The sequence below is a fragment of the Marmota monax genome, unplaced genomic scaffold, assembly GCF_021218885.2.
Source record: "Marmota monax isolate L192 unplaced genomic scaffold, Marmota_monax_Labrador192_F-V1.1 WCK01_AAM20220418_F8-fsc00145, whole genome shotgun sequence".
In the NCBI taxonomy this organism is placed as follows: domain Eukaryota; kingdom Metazoa; phylum Chordata; class Mammalia; order Rodentia; family Sciuridae; genus Marmota; species Marmota monax.
Genome location: NW_026695201.1, coordinates 4,247,043 through 4,271,443, shown reverse-complemented (window position 1 = coordinate 4,271,443; position 24,401 = coordinate 4,247,043). Strand labels below are relative to the sequence as shown.

Sequence of the window (24,401 nt, the reverse complement as noted above, 5' to 3'; positions counted from 1 at the left end):
TGTCCTTGCGTAGGCTCTTTTTCATCCAGCGAGGAGGTCCATGGAACTGGGTAGAGCAGAGTGTGGCTCTGGAGTCATGAATCAAGACCTCCAGAGAGGAAGCAGGAAGCAGGTCTGATTTTATTTTGCAGTTACCATGTGTATACCCTGGGGCAGTAGCTAAGCAGGTTACAGGCAGCCACCAATAGAATTTCTGGCCAACTGTCCTTGGGGCAAGCAATGGAGGAGCGGGCCATGGAGCAAGCCAGGGACCGAAACATGGGGCCTGTGCCTAAGGGGGCAAGTGGCCTGCTGCTCACATGCCTAGCACAAGGGGAGTGGCCTGCCACTCAGGTGCCCCTAACATGTGCTACATATGCAGTACTCCCTGCACTTGTCCCCACATATCCTGACCTCCTTTGACTCCTATCTGGGTCCAAGAGAGAGCAATATTCAAGAAACACTGAAAAACACAGTTTCCCTGAGGTCACCCAGATGCACAGCAAGTCCTGCTTTGGTGCCATGGACAGAGCGGCCGGTTTGCTCCCCCCGCACTGACCAAGGTGGGTGGCTCCTGTGCCTGGGATGACAATGAGACGTGCTGGTGCTGAAGAGGAAGCAGTGTCTGAAGAGCAGCAACGTTCCCCCACTCCAGGCTCAGCATCAGAGGCAGCAGGACACCATGTCACACCGTCAGTGGTCAGCTGGGGCCTCAGAGTGAGCAGCACTGAGAGGACTCAGAGTGAGCAGCACTGAGAGGACTCAGGGGGGCTGGGGTTTGTGTAGAACGGAGACTTCTTGTTTGTTAGCCCACATCCCCTGGGAATTATGGGTTTCAAAGAGGACCAGGAGTCTCCTTAGAATGGGAGGGGATGAAAGCCGGAGAACTTTGAGTGCCATTACAAAGCCCGCATAACCTCTGGGCTGTTGTACCCCAGAGAAATATCAGTTATGCTGAAGAATTAATGATACATGGGGCGTGGTGGTGCACATCTGTCATCCCAGGAACTCAGGAGGATTGCAAGTTCAAGACCAGCATCAGCAACTTACCAAGTCCCTGTATCAAAATAAAAAATGAAAGGGGACTGGGGATGTGGTTCAGTGGTTAAGCACCCCTGGGATCAATCCTTGGTACAAAACAAAACAAAACAAAACAAACAAACAAACAACAACAACAACAACAAAAAAAAAACCCCAATGCTATGAAAGTGTTAGTTGTATTGTGGTTGTATGTGAGAATAATTGTATTGTTAGAAGACATTTATTTAGGGCTAAATGTTCATGTTAAAAGACATATTTATTTAGAGCTATAGGTCCATGTTGTACGTAATTTACTGTGAGATGGTTCAGACAAAAAAAAAAGTGAGTGTGTGTGCATGCATGTGTATGTGTATGGAAAGAGAGAATAAATAAATGATAAGCCAATGGGTAAAATATTCAGAACAGGTGAATGTAGGTAAAGGATATATATGTGTTTTGTATTATTTTAATTTTTGCAACATTTTAAAATTTTAAATAATTTCTAAATAAAAAAATTAGTTAAATAATGGAATTGTGAGATCTGTGTGATAAATTAGTGTTTGGACAATGCAGAGTGGGAGGACAAAGGAGGAAGCCATCAGCTTTGTCTGGTGGGAGTTCAGGGGAGAGGTCTCAGAGAAGTTCAAGGAGAGCCTTGAAGGATAATATGTGTGTGGGGTGCTGGGGCATCAGATTGAAGTGGGAGGGCGTGAGGCAGGAAAGGACTGTGAGGTCTGATGTACCCCAAGAGTCTGGTGACACACCTTCTGGTGTGCCTGACAAAGCAGGACTCCCCTGCCAGATGGTAAGTGTCACCTGTGTGACTAAGAGCACAGCTCCCTGCTCCTCCAGCCATCCCCCATCTCATCTCATTTCCAGAGAATAAAGCTTTGGTACCTTCAAAGGGAAGAGTGTCAGGGGGAGGGGCAAGCAGCTGGGGCTGGGCGGGGCTTGTGTGGTTTGGTTCTTCCCATAAAAGGGCTCAGCACCTCACCCACATCAGGACCCTCTGCAGAGTCTCCACCTGGAAGGACTTTCAGCTTCTGTGGTCTGTGAGGCAGGAAGGTGGGAGCTACTTGGGTGGATGGGAAAGGTCCTTTTCTTTCTTGGGTTCTGGGTGTTGAATCCAGGGGTGCTTTACCACAGAGCTACATCTGCAGTCTGTTTTATTTTTGATTTTGAGACAAGCTCTTGGTAAGTTGCTGTGACTGACCTCAAACTTGGGATCCTCCTGCCTCAGCCTCCAAGGTCACTGGCATTACAGATGCACGCTGTCGTGCCTGGCTAGGAAGATGTTTCTGAGTGTGAGACAGATCCATGGATGGTGGTGGGGGAGGGTGAGGACACCAGCTCAGGTCTGGTGTCAGTCTCAGGGAGGGAGGAGCCCATGGCCCCTTGGGTGTTTATTGGGGTCAACAGGGATGGAGGCTATTTCAGGAGTTCCAGATGGTTGATCACTTTCCACTGGAGATTTCCTGACTCAGCAAAGTCAGGGAGGAAGAATGGGAGGAAGACAAAGGCGGCCCAGTCAGAGATCCTGGCCTCTTGTTTCTCGTTACAGGACAATGACCAGACTCTGCTTCCTTTTGTTTCTCTCTGTGGCCACCGAATGGTGCAGCGCAGGTAAATCACTCCAAGGAGCATCAGTTCCCTCTGTCCCCTCTGGGGCGCCTCGCAGCACAGGGAGTAGAGCTGGGCTGGGTTTTAAAGCCCTGGGCCAGAAGAGGAGTCGTGGAGGTGCACGGAACACACCTGTGGCTGCCAGCTTGAGAAGTGGACTTGGGCAGGTTTCTGGCTTCTCCTGGGTCTGGCTGCAAGGAGGTCAGGGCAGAGACAGAGACTGTCCTCTCCCAGCTGCTCTGGCTCCTGTGGCCTTGGCCTTGGATCTGTAGAGGGAGCTGGTAGCCCGAGGTGTCAGGAATCTTCCTCTAACTTCCATCCTTCCTGTTCCATTTCTCATGACAGACATGATGGTGATGTGTTCCAGTGTTATTTGGTCTATTGTTTATTTCAGTTCATTCCATCGCCAAGTGAAAAGGCACATTTTCAGACACTATTTCATTTGCCGTCCACAAGTAAGAAGAGTTTATTGATGACATTTTTTTTTTCTTTTGTGGAACTGGGAATGGAACTCAGGGATGCTTTACCACTGAGCACATCTGAAGCCATTTTTGTAGTTTTTCATCTTGAGACAGGGTCTCATTAAGTTTCTGAGGCTGGCCTCAAACTTATGATTTTCCTGCCTCAGCCTCCTGAGAGGCTGGGATTACGGGTGGGAGCCACCATGCTTGACTTCATTTCTGTGCTTTTAGAGCAATAAACAAGGCCCTTTCCCCACTGGTCTCTGCTAATTTCTCAGCTTTAGTTTTCAACCCCATCACATCTTATGGTCCAGCCAAGGAGGCCACTGACCTGTGGTTTCAGCAGATGGGTCTCTGCTTGGTCATCCACTCATGCTATTTTGCATGCCTTCTGGAGTGTTCTCTCCCCTTTCCTTCCTGTCTCATAGCCAGTTCCTATTCATTCTATAAGAATCAACCTGCTCTGAGTTACTTCTGGTCTTTCTCAGCAAGTTGTCTTTTCCTGTCCCCACAGGTGGGCCTCTCCTTACTCAGTTTCAGTTGGGTCCCTCTTGGTGTCCTTCCTCCCTCTAGGATGCAATCTCTTGAAGAAGTGTGCCAAATTGTCTTTGAGTGCCCAGTGTCTGGGGGGTGCACACAGTAAGGATTTAAGTAAAGTTGGTTGAGTAGAAGACTCCGACTCTTCAGCCTGTGCTAGCTTCTGGATCAGACAGTCCCTGACTTCTTGGAATTTCAGAACAGTGATGAGCTGATGCAGTGGGCTAGAGGTGGAAACTAATGTCCGGTAAGGACGGTCTCAGTGGTACCAGACCTGTTAATGAGAACTGTTCTCACGTTCTCTAGCAGTGACCCATTCTCCTGAGATGTTCTGGGAGGACGAAGAATGTGCCTCTTCCTTTTCTTCCCTGCCTAGAAGCTGCAAGGAAATCAAAGAAACTTGCCAGAAAGCAAGAGGTAAGTAATGAACCAACCCAGCATTCTCTCTTTGAAGAACCTTTTTTAGTGCAACACAGCCTAGTCATGGAAATCAAGAGGAACAGAATCTGTTCTGGCTCCATTTTTCACCCCAAAGAGGTTTCCAGTGGGTCTTTCTTCCTTTCTGCACTGGGGACTGAGCCCAGAGGCACTCTTACTACTGAGCTAAAAATCCAGCTTTTTTAGTTTCTTCTATTTTGAGACAGGGTCTCACTAAGTTGCCCAAGCTAGTCTTGAACTTGTGATCCTCCTGCCTCAGCCTCTGGAATAGCTGAGATTATAGTTGTGCACCACTGTGACCAGACTCTGGTGGGAATTTTGAGGCGTTTGTGTTCCATGCAGACACATGATCTTTTGAACACAGGGAACATGCAGTTTGCCAGTGATCTTGGGTGGTGGCAAGAACTGTGATGACCTAAGATCCTCCTCTACTTGTAAACCATCGAGTTAGTCTGCTGCAGGTTCAGGGATGACGGCACAAAGCGTGAGATTCCAGAAGCTGAGACATAGAACTTCCTTAGTCCATCAAAGCAGAAGCCAGAGCATCAATATCTTCTTGTGCCTGGCCAGGTGACATCTCTATGTGTAGTTAGTTTGTCAAGCAGGCTGACAAATGTGGCCAGCAAAGAAACAAGCTGGTGGCGGTGGCACATGCCTATAACCCCAGTGACATGGGAGGCTGAGGGGGTAGAATCACAAGTTCAAGGCCAAAAAAAGAAAGAAAAAGCAAACGAATGAGCTCTTTGTAGAGTCAGGTAGTTTCTTACAGAAACAGCAAGATCAAGATTAGCAAAGGTGTCAGCTTTTCTGATTCCTTGTCCTGTGGGCCGAGGAGAAAGGGCCGGTTGACGATGTGACGTGGGTCACGGGGTGCTCTGTTGCTGAGGAGCCAATCTGTGTTGCAGCTAAGCAATCTCATAGGCTGTGACGGAACCCTAAGGGGTACAGTTAAGATGAAGCAGAAAGCCTCAGACCTCCTCAGAATCTGGGAGGCAATGAGAACTGTCCTGACGGCCGAGCAGCGACAGCTTCCATGGAAGTCAGGGGGGTGGGGAGGAATGACCACGTAGGAGCCCCTCACAAGCTTCCCAAGTTGCCATGGTTTGGGGGGGAATCATGGGCTTTCTGGTAAGATCTAAGTGAGCTGCCTCTGGGGCCAAGGGAGAAATGTGCCAGGTGCTGTCAGGGACCAGCCTCCTGCAGGTTGTGGAGAAGAGACCCACTCTGAATTTGGAGAATCTGAGTCCCACATTAAAGCGCAGGAGGCATGTGCTCTGAGAAGTCCAGGGGCCTCATTCTGATCTCTGCTGAGATGAGGCTTCATGAGGATTTCTGGCCTCTCCTGTCCAGAGGGAGGCACTCTCTAAACTATCTTTCTCTATGTGATTTATAAATTCTTTGAGAAGAATTAGTGTTAGGACAATGCAGAGTGGGAGGACAAAGGAGGAAGTCATCAGCTTTGTCTGGTGGGAGTCTTAGGGAAGAGGTCTCAGAGAAGTTTAAGGAGAGCCTTGAAGGATAATATGTGTCTGGGGGTGATGGATCATCAGATTGAGGTGGGAGGGCATGAGGCAGGGAAGGACTGTGAGGTCTGATGTACCCCAAAAGTCTGGTGACACACCGTTACACCCTCTGGTGTGCCTGACAAAGCAGGACTCCGCTGCCAGATGGTGTGTGTCACCTGTGTGACTAAGAGCACAGAACAATGGTGGTCAACACCTCTGCTTTAGAAGGGAAGAAACACGAGATACCCATTGAGGATTCTTATTCTCCCCATGGAGATAAGTGAACAGTGTGAGAACCTTCAGAATACACTTTTAGCTTCCCAGGGCATTCTGGTCTTAGGACTGAGATGGACCAGGAGCTCCCAGACAGGGAGGCTCTGGGCTGGTTCTCTCCACAGATGGCCTGTATTTCCTCCGGGCCAAGAATGGTGCCGTCTACCAGACCTTCTGTGACATGGCCTCTGCGGGTGGTGGCTGGACCCTGGTGGCCAGTGTACAGGAGAACAACATGGCTGGGAAGTGCACGGTGGGCGATCGGTGGTCCAGCCAGCAGGGCAACAGAGCAGACTACCCAGAGGGGGACGGCAACTGGGCCAATTACAACACCTTCGGGTCTGCAGAGGCGGCCACCAGTGACGACTACAAGGTGGGTGCCACTGGGAAAGGGTGAGGACCTGAGTGTGGCTGGGGCACAGCATGCAGGAGGTGGGTTGGGAGGGGGGCTGCAGACATGGGGCTGGAGCAGAAGAGAAATAATTAATGTCTTGCATCCCAGTGTCGGGAGCCTCTCTGAACAGAAGCTGTGTGCACACCCTTAAGTCCTGAGTAAAGGGGTACTGAACAGTTATTGCACCCCGCAATACATTGGGCTTTACCTCCACTGGGATAAGGAAGGTGTGGCTCCAGGGGTTGGTGTCACCTGATGGAGCTGAATTACACACTCCTCTTCCTTTCTAATCCTACCCCTTTGCCCTTTTTGGGATAGAATGTTCCATGGAATCTCCCCTTGTGTGTCCCCTATATAAGAATAAAGAATTCTAGTATCTCTCTCTCTTTCCACGGACCCCTAAGATCACAGAGCCACCCCCTGATTTTGAAAAGGTACATCTGTGTGTTTGCATGCTTTCTTTGTCATTTTCTTAAGTTATTGAAATACTCAGATTCTGTGAACCCAGCATGGGTCACCAGCTTGGATAGATGGCAATATCCCAGCTTCCTCCCACAAGGCCATTAGGCAGCGGGGTGGTGGTCAGGCATGATCTGCTGAAAGTGAGTGTGTGTGTGAGCACGGCTGGCTATCTGTCCACCTGGAGCCCAGGACTGTCAGCTCAGTTGAGGGAGCCCATGTGTGTCTTTTGCCCCTGTGGGACATTCTGGGCTGGTCAGTCTCAGTGTTGGTTGCTTTCCAGAACCCTGGCTACTATGACATTCAAGCTGCGGACCTGGGCATCTGGCATGTGCCCAACAATAGCCCCATGAAGAACTGGCGGAACAGCTCTCTGCTGAGGTACCGCACCATGTCTGGCTTCTTTGAGCGTTTGGGACATAATCTGTTTGGCCTCTACCAGGTACACAGAGCTGCTGGCTGGGGAGCACTTAAATATATGGGGTCGGGAGACAAATCAGCTCTCTGGAGCCATGTCATGATTGAGTGGCTGGGAAAATCAAAGCCACTTCTATTTGAGTGATATTTTAATGAGTTCACTGCAATATCATGCATATCCCAGAAACCACAAGTGGGTGTGTGTGAGCACAGGTACATCTGTGTGTTTGCATGATTTCTTTGTCATTTTCTTAAGTTATTGGAATAGTCAGATTTTGTGAACCCAGCATGAGTCACCAGCTCAGATAGATGGCGATATCCCAGCTTAGGGCAAGGGAAGAGGCCTAAGGGAGAGAAGAGAGGGAAGAAAGAGGAAGAGACACAGAGGACTTGGGACTCTTGGGGAGATCCTGCTATGGGGAGAAGGAGTCGTCATTATTAAGACTGGTTTCTGAGTAATGACAGTTGACTGGAGGGGATCCCTTTCCTGTCCAAAATGGTGGCTTATCTACTGTCCTTACAAAACTTTTCCTTTTGGTTCCTGCAGAAATACCCAGTGAAGTATGGATTAGGGAAATGTTGGAATGACAATGGCCCAGCAATACCTGTGGTCTATGACTTTGGTGATGCTCAGAAAACCGCATCTTACTACTCACCTAATGGACAAAGTGAGTGTTTGCTCCCAAAGTCCAATCAGAAGTCCTTTCTTGAACTCCTGGTGAAAGAGGGAAAGAGGGTAAATAACAATGATAAAGAACTGCTAGACAGGGTCAGAGGTGTATACTTGTCATCCCAGCTACTCTGGAGGCTTGAGGCAGAAGGATTGCAAGTTTGAGGCCAGCCTCAATAACCTAGAAAGACATAAATAATAAAATGGGTTGGGGATGTGGCTCAGTGCCAGAGCAGCCCTGCATTCAATCCCCAGTACCACCACCAAAAAACCAAAAGCTAGTATTCTCTTATTGAGCTGTTATAATATGTCAGACTCATTCCTAGGAATTTGACATGATTCCGTGTCATTACATACAAGAAAATTATGTGGTTAGGATTACAATTTTCTCCATTTTATAGGGCATAAACCCAGCCTTCCTAAATACCTCCCTGTGCAGCCTCTTATAATAGTTAAGAAAAGGCAAAGGCTAATGTTTACAGGAAAGAACTAGCAAAGTGGTGAGGAAGATTTATTTTTATTTATGTATTTGTTTATTCTGGTCCTGGGGATTGAACCAGGGGCACTTAACCACTGAGCCACACCCCCAGCCCTTTTAAATACTTTATTTAGACACAGGGTCTCACTGAGTGAGGCCTTGCTAACTTTCTGAGGCTGACTTTGAACTCATGATCCTCCTTCCTCAGCTTTTAGAATCACTGGGATTACAGATATGCAACACTGAATCCAGTGAAGATTTATTTTTATTTTGAAGGATAGCTATTAATTTTCTTAAAAGTGAGGCACTAAGCAACTCACTGAGACCCTGTCCCTAAATAAAATACATAATTGGGCTGCGGATGTGGTTCAGAGTTCAAGTGCTTCTGAGTTCAATCCCTGATACCCCCTACTCTAAAAAAAAAAAAGACTTTTTTTCAGTATAATAAAACCACAGAAATTAAGTCTCGGATCAGAAAATCAAAAGCCATTGCCTTTAAAAAAATTTTTGTATGTTTGTTAATGGGCCTTCATGTTATTTATTTATATATGTGGTGCTGAGATTTGAGCCCAGTGCTTCACACATGCTAGGCAAGAGCCCTACCACTGAGCTACCACTCTTCTACTGTGGAGAGCAGTGACAGTATGGGAGAGCAGTGTCTGAGATTGGGAGTCTCTGATAACCTCATGACTGTGGCATGCCTGGTGCCTTGGAATGTTTCTGCGCCAGGGCACAGGATGCTTAGCTGCTGTGGGAATGCCCTGCATGAGGAGGCTCTGTGTACGAGTCTTATCAACTTCCACAGTGATCTCAGGCACACAGATCCCGGGAATAGAGGAACTCTCTTGCTGACTACACAATGTTTTCACCAGCTCTGTGACTCCTGAGCCTGTACTCTTAACAGTACCTTTACACTTATGCAGCTTTTCCACAGCTGCAATGTGCAATGTTAGGAGCACTCCACAAAGCTCCTAACATTGCACATTGCAGCTGTGGAAAAGCTGCATAAGTGTTTCTAGTCCTTTAACTTTCCTGAATACAAAGAATAATTCACGCAGAGTCTTTAACCTGATAATGAGACATATATAAATGGAGATTGCTGGAGTAACTCTTCAGACCTGCTTCTCCATCAGAGAGCAGCACTCCACCCGACCCCAGCTTTATCTTCAAAATCATATGTGTGTGTGTGAGTCTTTATTTTTCTTATCTCCCTTCACCCCTCGCTGGAACCTTCTAGTTTGGCCACACTGGTTGCTGCGCCCTACTGTTTGCTTTGACTTTAATGACAGTGGGAAGGCAGGTGATGCTGGGAAGACAAGCCCATGGTCACTGGCTGAGATGGGTGTCAACTGCAACAGGTGGCTGCATCTGACAATCGCTTAACCTGCTCAACTTTACATAGCGATCTTTCTTTCTATTTTCTTTTTATTTAGTGGTATTGGGGATTGAGCCCAAGGGTATTCTACTACTGAGCTATCTCTCCAGCTCTTTTTATTTATTTATTTTTTTGAGACAGGGTTTCACTAAGTTGCTGAGGCTGGCTTAGAATTGACCATCCTCATGCCTCAGCCTCCTGAGTCACTGACATTACAGGCTGCACCACCATGGTGGGCCTAGTGAGCTTTCTGAACAGTCTAATTTCTCCCACAATCTTTAGGAAAACAAGTCTTCTGTGAGTTCCAGCCTCTTACTCCAGATGACAGAGGTTCCCTCAGGTCAAGGTCAGGGCTGGGATGCATCAACCACTGGCCAAAAGGGTGTGGGGCTTTGATGTTTGGCTGTAGCCTAAACTTTTGGCTTAGGGCATCTTCATCTGGTTAAAACAGAAAATGCTTCTAGTTGTTGTTGTTATTATTATTATTTAATACTGGGAATCGATCCCAGGAGCACTTTGTCACTGAACTACAGGTCCAGTCTTTTTTTAATTTTTAATTTTGAGATAAGATCTCACGAAATTACTGATGGTCTCACTACATTGGTGTGCTGGTGTTGAACTTGGGATCCTCCTGCCTCAACTTCCTGAGCTGCTGGGATTGCAGATGTGCGCCGCTGTGTCCTGCTCTAGTCACTCTTTTTAATACTTGGCTCTTGTTTGCATCTTCTTTTTCAGGAGAATTTGTTGCAGGATTTGTTCAGTTCAGGGTGTTTAATAATGAAAAAGCAGCCAACGCTCTGTGTGCTGGGATGAGAGTCACTGGCTGCAACACGGAGCACGTGAGTTTCTGGGAGACAGCAGCCTGCACACATGCGTGGGTCGGGGGGCATGTGCCTGCCTGTGTGGGATGTGCCATGTGTATCTAAATCGCTCTCTTCCCCACTTAGTCTCTTTACTCTCCTTTTTCCATTTTTCTTGGTGTGTTTATACATTCCAGTTGGCCTTGGTGCTACATATTCCTACACTCACAAGACATAATTTGACCACTTTTCACTTTGTCTTTTTCTCTCCTCCTCTTATCCTAGTCCTTCCTCTTTTCTACTGGTCTGTCCTCTATTTTCATGAGATGCCCCACTTTCCCCTTTTTCTCTTTAGTTTCTACATATTGGTTACTCTTTTAATGGTGCCATATGAGCAGAATTTGAATGGGGTCCATTTTATCAATGTTTTTAGTTTATAGTTAGTATGCTTTGGCTTGCTTTCTTCTTCCTTCCTTCTTTTCTTTCTTTCCTTTTTTTATCTTATACACGAGAGTGTATCTAAGGATGCTCTATCGGTGAGCTACATCCCCTTTATATTTTGAGACATGGTCTTGCTAAGTTGCTGAGGCTGGCCTTGAACCTGCTATCCTCATGTTGCAGCCTCCTGAGTCACTAGAATTATATGCATGTGCCACCGTGTCCACTCAACTTCTGCTTTCTTAAAGAAATATTTCCTTGTGTTGAGGTCATAAGGCTATTGCAAATATAACATTAATACTGGAAAAATTAACATCTAGAGTACTCATCTTTATGTGAGCATGTACATATATCAATATGAGAATGTGACTTTCCTTCCTCCTTGCTGAGTCTCAGGCACCAGGGCTTTAGGACCTCCTGTACAGGCACAGGCATCCTGTGCTGTTTAGGACCAATAATAAGGTTTGAGGTTTCAAATGTACCATTGCTGTATGCTCAGCCTTTGGGGTAAAACATTCTGTTACCTGGAGTTACGGTAAGGATTATATTCAGGAACAACCCTCGAAAGCCTTTTGAAGCTGAGAGTTTGTGCTATTGGGGCATGAGCAAGATGTAGGTTTCCCCCAAACTGCTTTTAGGGTGGCCTCCTCATTGGAGGCTAAAGTTTAGCTAAGTAATAGCATAATATCTTTCTAGGTGAGGTCAAACATCTGGCATAAGTTCTAAAATATTTCAATATATGTATTTGGATCTTCCGAAAATCTCCCTGATTTCTTTCTTATCTGTATTAAGTTGGGGAGGGGGGTCTCCTTAATTTCTTTTCCTTAATAGGTGATTTATTAAGGCCTTGTTTCATGAGAGTGATTGAGATTAGACCTAATAACAAATGAAAATGAAGCACTTTCCCTGATCATTTAACAATTTTATAGTATGTAGGTTAGTTGATCCATTTTAATGTTACATCTAGAATGCAAAATGGACAAATTAAGAGAACTTCCAATCCCTTCTTGAGAGACGGTCTTAAAATATCTTTATATCTTATAATAGTACCCTCTAAACAAGTCATATCTCTCAATTGTCCTTTGAAAATACAACCAAGTTTACTTTCCAGTGTAGAGAGTACCATATAAGTGTTACAATATATGTTATTGGTAATAGGTCCAGTCAGAGAACCCTGAACTATATAAATGAATTTTTAATTTGTTATTTTTATATTTTGAATTATCATACAGCTTTAATTTGGAGAACTCTGGTTTTGATTAAATGTTCTCTTAAATCTTGCACTTTAAAGATTCACATTCTTAGGAAGTAAATATAATTGATATATAGAAATTAGTAATAATTTTCATAATTATTGATTAAAAATTATTTGTTTTTAATTAGTTTTACATGACAGTAGAATGCATTTATGCACTTTGATATATCATATATAGAAGGGATATAATTTCTCATGTAGTCACATATATACCAACAGTAATAATGACTGTTTCCTTCTACTATTTTTCCTGTCCGCACATCCCCTCCCCTCCTCTCCCATCACTTCCCTCTGCCTAATCTAAGGAAATGTTTGGGGCTGGGATGTAGCTTGGGGCTGGGATGTAGCTCAGTGGCAAAGAGTCTGCCTTGCATTCACAAAGCCCTGGGTTCGACCCCCAGTTCCAAAAAAGACAAAAAAAAAGGAAATGTTAGTGCCCCTGCCTTATTGTGAATTAGCATCCACATATTAGAGAAAACATTCGGCCTTTGGTTTTGTGGGATTGGCTTATTTAGCTTAGCATGATATTCTCCAACTCCAACCAATTACTGCCAAATGCCATAATTTTACTCTTATTTAAAGCTGAGTAATATTCCATTGAGTTTATACACCATATTTTCTTTATCCATTCATCTATTGAGGGACACCTAGGTTGGCTCCATAGTCTAGCTATTGTGAATTGAGCTGCTGTAAACATTGATGTGGCTGTGTCACTGTAGTATGCTGATTTTAAGTCCTTTGGGTGTAAACTGAGGAGTAGGATAGCTGGGTCAAATGGTGGTTCTGAGGAATCTCCATACTGCTTTCCATAGTGGTTGCACCAATTTGCAGTCCCAACAGCAATGTATGAGTGCACCTTTTCACCACATCCTCATCAATATTTATTGTTGCCTGTACTCTTGATGATTGCCATTCTGAAAGGAGTGAGATGCAATCTTAGAGTACTTTTGATTTGTATTTCTCTAATTGCTAGAGATTTTGAACACTTTTTCATATATTTGTTGATCAATTGTATCTCTTCTGTGAAGTGTCTGTTTAGTTCCTTAGCCCATTTATTGATTGGGTTATTTGTTTTTTGGTGTTAAGTTTTTGAGCTCTTTATATATCCTAGAGATTAATACTTTACCAGAGGTGCATGTGGTAAAGATTTTCTCCCAATCTGTATGCTCTCTCCTCACGTTATTAATTATTTCTTTGCTGAGAAGAAGCTTTTTAATTTGAATCCATCCCATTTATTGATTATTAATTTTATTTCTTGCACTCTAATAGACTTGTTAAGGAAGTCAGATCCTAGGCTATCGTGGTGAAGATTTGGGCCTATTTTTTCTTCTCTTAGGCGTAGGGTCTCCATTCTAGTGCCTAAGTCTTTGATCCACTTTGAGTTGATTTTTGTGCAGGATGAGAGATAGAGGTTTAATTTTGTTACATATGGATTTCCAGTTTTGCCAGCACCATTTGTTGAATGGGCTGTCTTTTCTCCAGTGAATTTTTTTGGCACCCTTGTCTAGTATGAGATAACCATATTTATGTGGGTTTGTCTCTGTATCTTCTATTCTGTACCATTGGTCTTCAAATCTATTTTTGTGCTAATATCATGCCGTTTTTGTTACTATAGTTCTGTAGTATAGTTTAAGGTCTACTTCACTTTTCTTGTTAAGGATTGCTTTAGCTATTTAGGGTCTCTTATTTTTCCAAATAAATTTCATGATTGCTTTTTCTATTTCTATGAAGAATGTCATTGGGATTTCAATAGGAATTGCATTAAATCTCTATAATGCTTTTAGTAGTGTGGCCATTTGGACAATATTAATTCTGCCTATCCAGGAGCATGGGAAATCTTTCCATCTTCTGAGGTTCAACCCTCAGCACCAAAAATAAGACAAAATAAAACAACACAACAACAACAACAAACAATGAGGGCCTACAAGAACACCTAACTCTGATGGGGGTGTCTGGGAAATGATTGCAGGAAAGGTAACTTCTGTGATGACTCTTGAGAGATGCATAGATAGAACTTCATGAATATGAGTGCAATTTATGTTGAATGAATAATGTATTCAGAATCATCAGTGTTTCAGAGGGCATGTGGCATTAAGGGGGCAGCAAGCTGTTTTGCAGTTTTGGTGCATGAGATGTATGGGGGGTAGTGACAAGGACTGGATTAGGAAGGGACCTCACATCACACCAATGATTTTGAACTTTATTCTATAGATGATGGGAGCCAATAAAGTACTAAGGGAAGATCAACTTGATCATTTTTGTGACAATCATGCTGGTAGCAAAGTGGTGACAGATTCTAATGAGATGAGATTAAGGACCAGGAGACCAATATTGAGGTGGTTGCAATAGTTCAGGCCTGAAATAGGGGAGTGCTGACAGGAGGAACAGGAGATACTGATGAATTCCAAAGATTATAAACTTATGTCCAGTTGAACACAGATGATATAAAGACAACAAATCTAGAATGAACTCATCATTTTCATTTGGGTAAGAGAATATCATTTATTAAGTTAGGGTTTCTGGATGATGAACAGGTTTGGGGTCAGTGAAGGATACACAGTCATACACTGCTGCATAACAATATTTTGATCAATGACAGACTGAAAATATGACAGAGGTCCCAGGAGATTATATTACCTGTGACACCATGGTCATCTTAGTTTGTGTAAATACACTATCATGTTCACACAGTGTCAAAATTGCCCAAAGATGCATTTCTCAGAAAGTGTCCCCATTGTTAAATGACGTCTGGATGTAATTAACTGTGTTTTGGTTGGGGGGAGCTTGAAGTGCCTTCAGAGAGGTCCCAGTGATAGAGTTTGAGCCCAAGAAACAAATGGACTGGGGATAGAGCTTTGGGGCCATCAGTGAATTGTTAGTTGTTGCAACACGCAACTAAATCAGTCAGGGTCACTCCAGGTGAATTGGGCTGGCTATTACATAATCACACAGACACAGAAAGTAGCCTTTTCTTGGGGTTCAGCAATGGTTCCTCAGCCCCAACTCCCACAAGGGAAGCAATAGAGGCAGACAAAAAGAGAGAGGGGAGCATGTTCTGAAGCCCTAATTATTGAGGAGGAGTCTTGAGAAAGTTCCACCAAATGAGGAAAGTGATTGGGTTTCAGGGGGGTATAGCCTAGTCTCATTGGGGGACACCCATCTCCAGAGCTTCATTCCCCTGCTGAGTGGAGGTGAGGTCCACTTGCTTTGTACACACCAGAAGCCAATTCCACACCTCCATCGCCCAAGGCTAACAGTATGTGCTCATCTCCTATGTAGCAGCTCCCGGCAATTAAAACTGTAGCCAAAGAGGATCAGAATCCTATAAAGGAGAGGGAAATGTGTCCCCCTTCAAGGGAGCAGCACTTAGGGATTTCATGAAGGAAGAGTCCAGCCAGGGGATCTGAGAAGGAATGTGCAGAAAAGTTGAAGGAAAGTCAGGAGGAGATGGTGTGTCACTAAAGCTGAAGATTAAGAAGTTTTCATGGGAGAAATAGATCAACACTGTCAATGGAGAATTGAGGAGGACCACATTTTCTCCTGGCTATGAAGGTCTTTGGACTCACCGGCAGACCTCTCATCACCACCTCTTTCTCTTCTTATTTTCTAGCACTGCATTGGTGGAGGAGGATACTTCCCAGAGAGTAATCCCAATCAGTGTGGAGACTTCTCTGCTTTTGACGCAGATGGATATGGAACTCAGGTGCATTTCAGCAACAGCAGGGAGATAACAGAGGCAGCTGTGCTTCTCTTCTATCGTTGAGAACTTCAGACTATGGGACCCAGAGCTCTTCTCCCAGGGATGTGGTCCCAAGGATGGAGAACCAATTGCCCAGGAACTAGAATGTTAGTAGTAGAGGAATGAAGAATAAATCATACTAATTCAGGGATTGGTGTTTGTGTTATTCGACTTTGCATCCCTGAGACCAAAATATCTGTCAAGAACAACTTAGAGGAGAAAAATTTATTTTGGCTCATGGTTTCACAGATTCAGTCCCTAGTGGATCAAGTCCATTGCTTTGGGCCCAAGGTGAGGTAGAACATCATGATGGAAGGTGTGGTGGAGGGAAGTCACTCCACTTATGGCAGAAGGTGGGGGGAGTGGGGGAGACACACGTGTGAAAGTGAATAGAGTAGGAAGGGGCCTCTGGGAAGAAGATCCTTCTAGGGTCACTAGACCCCAGTGACCCACCTCCTCCAGCCATGCCCCTCCTACCTACAGTTACTGCCCAGTCAGTTCATACAGACTAGGATGGACTGATTAGTTACAGTGCTCACAATCCCGTTACTTCACCTCTGAGTATTCCTGAATTAACACAGGATCTTTTTACGTAGGGAGTAAAGCACTGCAGGAGATTCCAAAAGACTGTCTATTGCTCTGAACTATTCAACTTCCACCACTTCCGTGCCTAGACTACTAGGGCTTAGGAATCCTGACAGGGGAATATGACATCCCCCAACACCCTTCAGGTAACCCTTTAAAATAGCCAGAGGAGTAAACGGCAGGGAGGAGGCTTTTTGTCCTGCTCCTTCTTACCTTACCCATATGGACTGCTCAGTTTGCATCCTCTACCTGAAACTCCTAAGGAAGAAAATAGTCTTTTTGTGTGGGGGATTGGGTGTGTGACAAAGACACCCAATATCCATATCTGGTGTCTGACAGCCTTGGTGGTGGTATTCTCCTTAAGGAAGGATGGGGCTGGCAGGCCTCTGAGGATGCCTCTCCTAGGGTAGTGGCTAACCCTCCTGGGATCCCATCTTCAGAGCCTTGTTCAAAAGGGGCCAAGTGACCCAATCATCCCCACTGGGTTATCAGTACAGGTAGGATGGGATGACATCAGTTTGGGCCCTTGGTTAAATATTTGGCATTTTATTGTGTTTTCCTCTAGAATGCCACCATGTTTATAATCAGCCTTTCCTTATCTCCACTACTCTATGTGTCAATCATTCCTCTCTGGCTGGGAGACATCCTTCTTGGGTTCAATAATTTGCTAGAGTGGCTCATAGAATCCAGGAAAATAGTTTAGTTACTCTTGGCAATTAATTTCAAAGTCCACGCCTCCTGATTTCAAAATGTGCTACAAAGCTACAGTGATCAAAACCATATGCTACTGGCATAAAGACAGGCACAGAGACTAATGGAATAGACCAGAGAACTCAGAAATGAGCCCTCACATTATGGTCAAATGACTTGGAACCAGGTTGCCAGGACCATTCAATGGGAAGAGGACCTTTTTTTGACCAATGGTGCTGGGAAAAGAGGATATCCACAGGCAAAAGAATGAAACTAGACCCTTGCCTAACAGCACACACACAGAAATTCGCTCAAAATGGATCCGTAATCTACACGTAAGACCGACAACTATAAAACTCTTAGATCAAAACAGGTCAAAGTCTTCATAGTAGTGAGTTTGGCAATGATTCCTCAGACTTGTCACCAATGACACAGGCAACTAAAGAAGGAAAGGACTAAACAGCCTTCATGAGAATTAAACATTTTGTGCATCTGGCAGGGCATGGTGCCACATGCCTGTAATCCCAGCAACTGGGGAGGCAGAGGCAGGAGGGTCACAAGCTTGAGGCCAGCCTCAGAAACTTAGTGGGACCCTGTCTCAAAACAAAAAATAAAAAAGACTGATAACTCAATAGTAAAGTGCCCCTGGGTTCAATCCCTAGTACCCAAATATAGGTGTGTGTGCTGTAATTTAGAAGCACTATCAACAGAGCAGAACAACCACAGAGTGGGGAAATATTTGCCTATCATATATGAACTCCTAAAATTCAACAATGCAACCCCAAACAACGCAACTCACAACTTGGTAAAAGATTCAAACAGACATTTCTCCAAAGAAGGACTATAAATGCCCAAAAAGCACATGAAAAGTGCTAAGCGCCACTAATCATTATGGAAATGCACTCCAAAGCTCTAGTGAGATACCACTTCATAACCCATGAGGGTGGCTACTTTAAAAACAAACAAAAACGAATCCAGAAAATAACAAGTGTTGGCCAGGATGCGGAGACCTTGGAATCCTTGTGCACTGTTGGAAATGAAATGGCTTAGACACTGTGGGAAAGATTTTGGAGGCCAAGTTCATAGCTGGAATGTACCAACCACTGGCCACAGGGCTGTGGGGCTCCATCCCTACAGCTTGGATGTTTGGCCTAAACTTTTGGCTTAGGGCATCCTGGTCTGGTTAAAAAAGAAGATGCTCTAGTTATCCTTGTTGTTCTTGTTAATTATTATTATTATTAGGCACTGGGAATTGAACCCATGAGCACTTTACCACTGAGCTCCAGCTCCAGTCTTTTTAATTTCTAATTTTGGGGGAGGATTTCACTAAGTTACTGAGGGTCTCACTAAATTGCTGAAGCTGGTCTTGAACTTGTGATCCTTCCTCCTCAGCCTCCTGAGTCACTGGGATTGCAGGTGTGTGCCACTGGGCCTGGCTATAGTCACTCTTTTTTTTTTTTTTTTTTTGGTACTAGGGATTGAACCCAGAGGTACTTTACCACTGAGCTACATCCCCAGTCCTTTCTTAAGTTTTATTTTAAGGCAGAGTCTCACTAAATTGGGTAGGACCTCACTAAGTTGCTGAGGCTGCCCTCAAACTGTTGATCCTCCTGCCTCAACTTCCTGAGCTGCTGGGATTAGAGATGTGAATGGGCTGTGTCCTGCTAGAGTCACTCTCTTTAGTACTTGGCTCTTGTGCGGATCTTCTTTTTCAGTGGAATTTGTTGCAGGGTTTGTCCATTTCTGGGTGTTTAATAACGAGAGGGCAGCCAACGCTCTGTGTGCTGGGGTGAGAGTCACTGTCTGCAACACGGAGCGGGGAGTTTCTGGGCGACAGCAGCCTGCACACATGCTTGGGGCAGAGGGGGGGGGGGCAGAGTGGGCGGGGGGGGGCAGGCTGGCCTGTGCAGGATGTGCCATGTGTATCTAAATTGCTCTCTTCCCCACTTGGTCTCTTTACTGCCTTTTCCATTTTTCTTGATGTATTATACACACTAGTTGCCTTGGTGCTACATATTCCGACACGCACATGACATATTCGGTCACTTTCACTTTACAGCACCTTTTTCCCTCCGCTCCTCCTTTCCCGTCCTTCCTCTACTCCACTGGTCTCCCCTCTATTTTCATGAGACCCCCCCACTTTCTCCTGTATTCTCTTCAGCTTCCACATATCTGGTTACTGTTTTGATGGTGCCCTATGAACAGAATTTGAACGGGGTCCATTTCATCAATGTTTTACTTTATAGTTAGTATGACTTTGCTTTCTTTCTTCTTCCTTTCTTTTCTTTTTATAGAGGAGAGTGAATCCAGGGGTGCTCTATCACTGACCTACATCCCCTTTTTATTTTTTATTTTGAGATAGGGCCTTGCTGAGGCTGGCCTTGAACTTGCCATCCTCATGTCTCAGCCTCCTGAGTCACTGGAATCATATGCATGTGCCACCGTGTCCACTCGGTTTGTGTTATCTTTAGGAAGTACTTCCTTGTGTTGTGGTCACAAAGCTATTGCCAAGATAACATCAGTATTGGAAAAATTTTCATATTAACGTCTAGAATACTAATCTTTATGTTTTAGGGGGATTTCTCCCCAGTTTGGTAGAAGAGTGCACCATAGCTGTGGTGACTGAAGACTGTTTTGGGGGGAGGTCTTGTAACTCCAAGGTGGGGAGAGATAGTCATCAAGAACAAGGACACTCACTCTTCCCTTCCCAAGTGGCTGAGGCATGAGGATTTCAAATTCAAGGCCAGCCTCAGCAATTTCCAGAAACCCTCAGCATTTGTAGTGAGACCCTATCTCAAAACAATAAAATTAAAATAAAAAGGACTGGGGATGTGGCTCAGGGATAAAGCACTCCTGGCTTCAACCTCCAGGGACAGACAGACAAAAAACCAACAAGCACCACAACACCTATCGCCCACAATCCACACTGGTGATGGAATCAGGGTCACTCTGCGTCACTCTGCGTGGTTTGGGCAGGTGATGAAAAGGCCACACGAACATGAAAGTACCTTTTTCTCAATTGTGGGAGGCGGGGTGGCTCTGCAACCTCAAGGGTCAGCTCCACACTGGACAGCACTGGGCCTGGGCAAGAGGACAAGAGATAGCGCACCCTGAACCCCTCTATTTATTAGGAGAAAGACATTTGATAGAATATTCCACCCAAATAAGGCAGGGGATGATGTTTCAGAGGAGGGGCTGCCCAATCCCGTTGGGTGATGCCCAAGCCCAGAGCAGAGGCACTTCCTTGCCCAGTGAAGGGAAGGCCCATTGGTTTGCACAGTGTGTGATGCCAGGTCAATGTCCTCAATGTCCTCAATGTTACTCAAAGCTGACGGGGTGTGCCTAGCTCATGTGCAGGACAACCGCCGACAACCCCCCCTCAACAAACACACCCCCAAACCATCTTATATTGCAAAAGATATTCTCTTCTCACAATAAAGAACTATCTGACCTGCAATGTCCATAGTGCTGTGGTTGAGAAACAAAAGCCAGCCAACATAGTGAGACCGTCTCAAAAAAGAGACTGGGGATGTAGCTTGGGGTAGGATGGTAGAATGCATCTGACTTCAATCCCCAAAACTAAAAAATATCTCAAGGTCAAGGTATCCATTGTGCAATGCCAGGCAGTCCTTCACCTATCACCCCTTGGTCAGGGATCCTTAATCAGAAGGAGGAAGGATGACCAATGTATTTTTCTCCATAACAATTTCATAATATATTTTTTTTGGGTAAGCAGCAGATTTTATAATGGCAACATCAGGAGATAATTACAAGGCTTGTACAAGAGAATGTAAGTCTGATTCCAACTGGCTGAGCAGAATAGATGCGTCTGACATTATTAGCACATAGGGACCAAAGTGAAGGGGGATGGAAGCAAGAATATCTTGTGTATCATAGTCATTGAGACAACTGGTAATTAATGAGGCATTTCAGAGAGGATGATGACTTTTGCCTTCCAGAGAGGACTTAAATTTGCTCCTGGCAGGTGCTCAGAGGTGCTAGTACTTAGGGATCACCCTAATTCTATTTTAACATTAAGATGACTCAGAGGAAGCTGGGAATGTAGTTCAGTGGTGCAGTGTCTGCAGAGCAGGTGTGAATCCCTGGATTTAATCCTCAGCACCAAAACAACAACAATAAAGTCTCTGGCTCTTCCTTAAATTGTATTAGTCTTAAGAACAGGACATTTCTGCAATAAAACTAAAATTTTCAGTTTTTATCATATTTTTCAGTTATTTGTTTAAAAATTTGTCTTCTGCTGGGTGTGGTGGTACATGACTATAATCCTAGTGACTTGGGAGGTTGAGACAGAAGGATTGAAATTTCAAACCAGCCTCAGTAAGATAGCAAGGCCCTAGGTAACTTAGCAAATCCTGTCTCAAAATAAAAAATAAAAATGTCTAGGCAATTCTGGTTAAAAAAAAAAGGTGCTTTGTTTTTTTATTATTTTGAACATACCAAACACCAAGTCTGTGTCTGACAACTCTATTACCTGGATTCCTGAGTTTGTTACATCATCTGTTATTTCTCTTGGTTTCTGTCATTGTTTTTTCTGTACCTTTGGAAGGTGATTTGTGATTGGGTGCTTGCCTTAGTCCGTTCAGGCTGCTACAACAGAATACCTTAGAATGGGTGGCTTAAAATCAACAGAGATTTACATTTCTCAGTTCTGGAGGCTGGGAAGTGTAAGGTGAAGGCACTGGAAGACTTGGGGTCTGGTGAGGGCTGCTTTTGCATAGCTCACTGTCTCCTCTGTGAACTCCCCTGTGGAAGGTGAGAGGGAGCTTCAGGACCTCTTTGATAAGTGCATGAATCCCACTCATGAGAGCTCTGCCCTCATGACCTCATCTCACAACGTCTCTACCTCCAAATACTCTCACATTGGGGATTAGGTGTCAACACATAAATTCTGAGAAGACACAAACATCAGGCCACAGCAGGCTGGACCCGGTGTATCTAAAATTGCAGACACATTTGGAGACCTAGGATGACGACTGCCGTTGGGGGCTCAATTGTGTTCCCTAAGAAGATATGTCAAAGAGCTAATGTCAGGTACCTATGAATATGACCTTATTTGGAAATAGGGCTTTGCAGATGTGATTACTAAAGAAAGAGGAGTTATACCAGGTTAGGCCTGGCCCTAGCTCTAATATGATTGGTGTCCTTATAAGAAAGAGAGAAGAGACAGAGACAGAAACCTACAGAGGGCAGATGGCCCTGTGAAGATGGAAGCAGGGAATGGAGTTATGTTGCCGCAGGTCAAGAAATGCCAGATGGTGACAGTTACCAGAGCCAATGCCAGGCAGAGGACACCATCCCCTCTGAAATGCCCCATTCATTACCAGCTCTTTCAATGACCATGACACACATGAAATTCTTGCTTCCATTTCCCCTTCATTTTGGTCCCTAGGTGCTAATGATGTCAGACTCTTTCATTCTGCTCAACCAGTTGGAATCAGATAAAAGAGAAAGAAATTGCTGAGAGCCACAGCCCAATCGGAATGGCCCCTGGCATTTTGCCAATAGTATTGGTTGAGAGGCAAGCCATTAAGATGATGTTGGATTGATTTGGTTGTATATTAGACCTTTACTATCCACCTCGGCCTGCTACTTTGGAGTTCTCGTGGGGATTCCCGGAGAGTTTCCATTGGTTGGGGAAGTGCGGGAGGAGGGATTTCCAGAGGAGGGATTTCCGGTTGGTGGTTCCTGCAGGAGCTGTGTGGCGTTCGGGAGAGTTCCCGGGGAGCGTGTGTGGAGTGTGCTTGTGGAGTTCAGAAAAAGTTTGTTCCTGCTTCAGTGGCTCCTGATTTGTGCCCAGCCAGACTGCGGCAGAAATTATTTCTAGAATGCTTCGCTATCCCTCACATTCAAATCAAAGGTAGATGTGCACACTGTAATGTCACGGCTTCAACAAGGAATGATGATCCCATCTAAAAGAAGCCAGGAGCTGGGTGCTGTGGGGCTCGCTCCTAATTCCAGTGGCTCAGGGAGGCTGAGGCAGGAGGATTGTGAGTTCAAAGCCAGCCTCAGAAACTTAAGGAAGCCCTAAGCAACTCAGCAAGACCCTATCTCAAAATAAAATACTAAAAAAGGGCTTGAGATGTGGCTCAGTAGTTATGCACCCATTGTGTCAATCCCTGGGACAACAACAACAAAAAGAAAGTAGAAAGAGTCAAGAAAAAACCCTTTTTGAGGCTCTTTAGAAAGAACATGGCTCTGAGGATGCCTACATTTTGAACTTCAAATCTCCAGAATTGTGTGAGAATAACTTTCTGTTGTTTTAACCACCCAAGTTGTGGTAATTTGATTGAACAACCATGGAGAATTAATACAACTGTGTTTTTGTTCCTTGTTCTCTTTTGTTTAATATTAAATATTTATTTGCAGTTCTGGCGATTAGACCCACAGTGCTCTACTACTGAGCCATATCCTTAGCTCTTTTTTAAAAAAATATTTTATTTTTTTAGTTGTACATAATACCTTTTGTTTATTTATTTTTATGTGGTGCTGAGGACTGAATCCAGGGCCTTGCATGTACTAGGTGAGGGCTCTACCACTGAGCCACAACCCCAGGCCCATCCTCAGCCCTTTTGTTTGATTTTGAGACAGGGTCTTTTTAAGTTGCTCATGCTGGTTTGGAACTTGATATCCTCTTGCCTCAGCCTCCCAAGTAGCTGGTATTACAGGCATGTGCCACCATGCCTAGCTACAATTTTGTTTTGTTATTTGTTTTCTCCTCTATATGAGCTTTAAAATTATTCACTTTGTTTCTATTCTTTTAGTGGTTACTGTAGAATTAACAGCATATTTTATGAATGTCTTCTAATCATTCATTCATAAACTTCACTTTTTTCCTCTGGTGCTGGGAATTGAACCCAGAGATGCTCTACCATGATATTCCCAGCCCTTTTTATTTTTTATTTTGAGATGGGGTCTCACTAAACCCTGGCCTCAGACTTGCAATTCTGCCTCAGCCTCACTAGTCACTGTATTAAAAGTGTGCCACCACGCCCAGATAAATTTCATTCTTTTTACAAGTATTAACCAAGAGCCTATTACATGCCAGGTCATGTTCTAGACACTGGGGTTAGAGCAGCAAAACAGGCACAACTTTCTGCCTCCCTGAGGATTGTGCTCTAGTCCTGGAAAGCATACAATATAAATAAAGTAAATGGAATGTCAAGCTTTGACAGGTATTTTAGAAAAAAGAGAGTAGAGCAGAGACTTGGATGTGTTGAGTGGTGGTTTGCAGTTTCGAGTAGATCCCT

General features: G+C 44.6%; 1 protein-coding gene across 1 annotated transcript; it reads left to right on the top strand.

Moving 5' to 3' along the window:
• The first annotated feature begins 2,549 nt into the window (after positions 1–2,549).
• On the top strand, positions 2,550–15,882 carry LOC124082576 (intelectin-2-like). Its single transcript, XM_046429027.1, has 7 exons — positions 2,550–2,622; positions 3,924–4,034; positions 5,959–6,206; positions 6,970–7,128; positions 7,651–7,771; positions 10,362–10,465; positions 15,730–15,882. The coding sequence occupies exons 1-7, from the start codon at positions 2,565–2,567 to the stop codon at positions 15,880–15,882; spliced, it is 954 nt and encodes a 317-aa protein (XP_046284983.1). The 5' UTR covers positions 2,550–2,564.
• Positions 15,883–24,401: the final 8,519 nt, after the last annotated feature.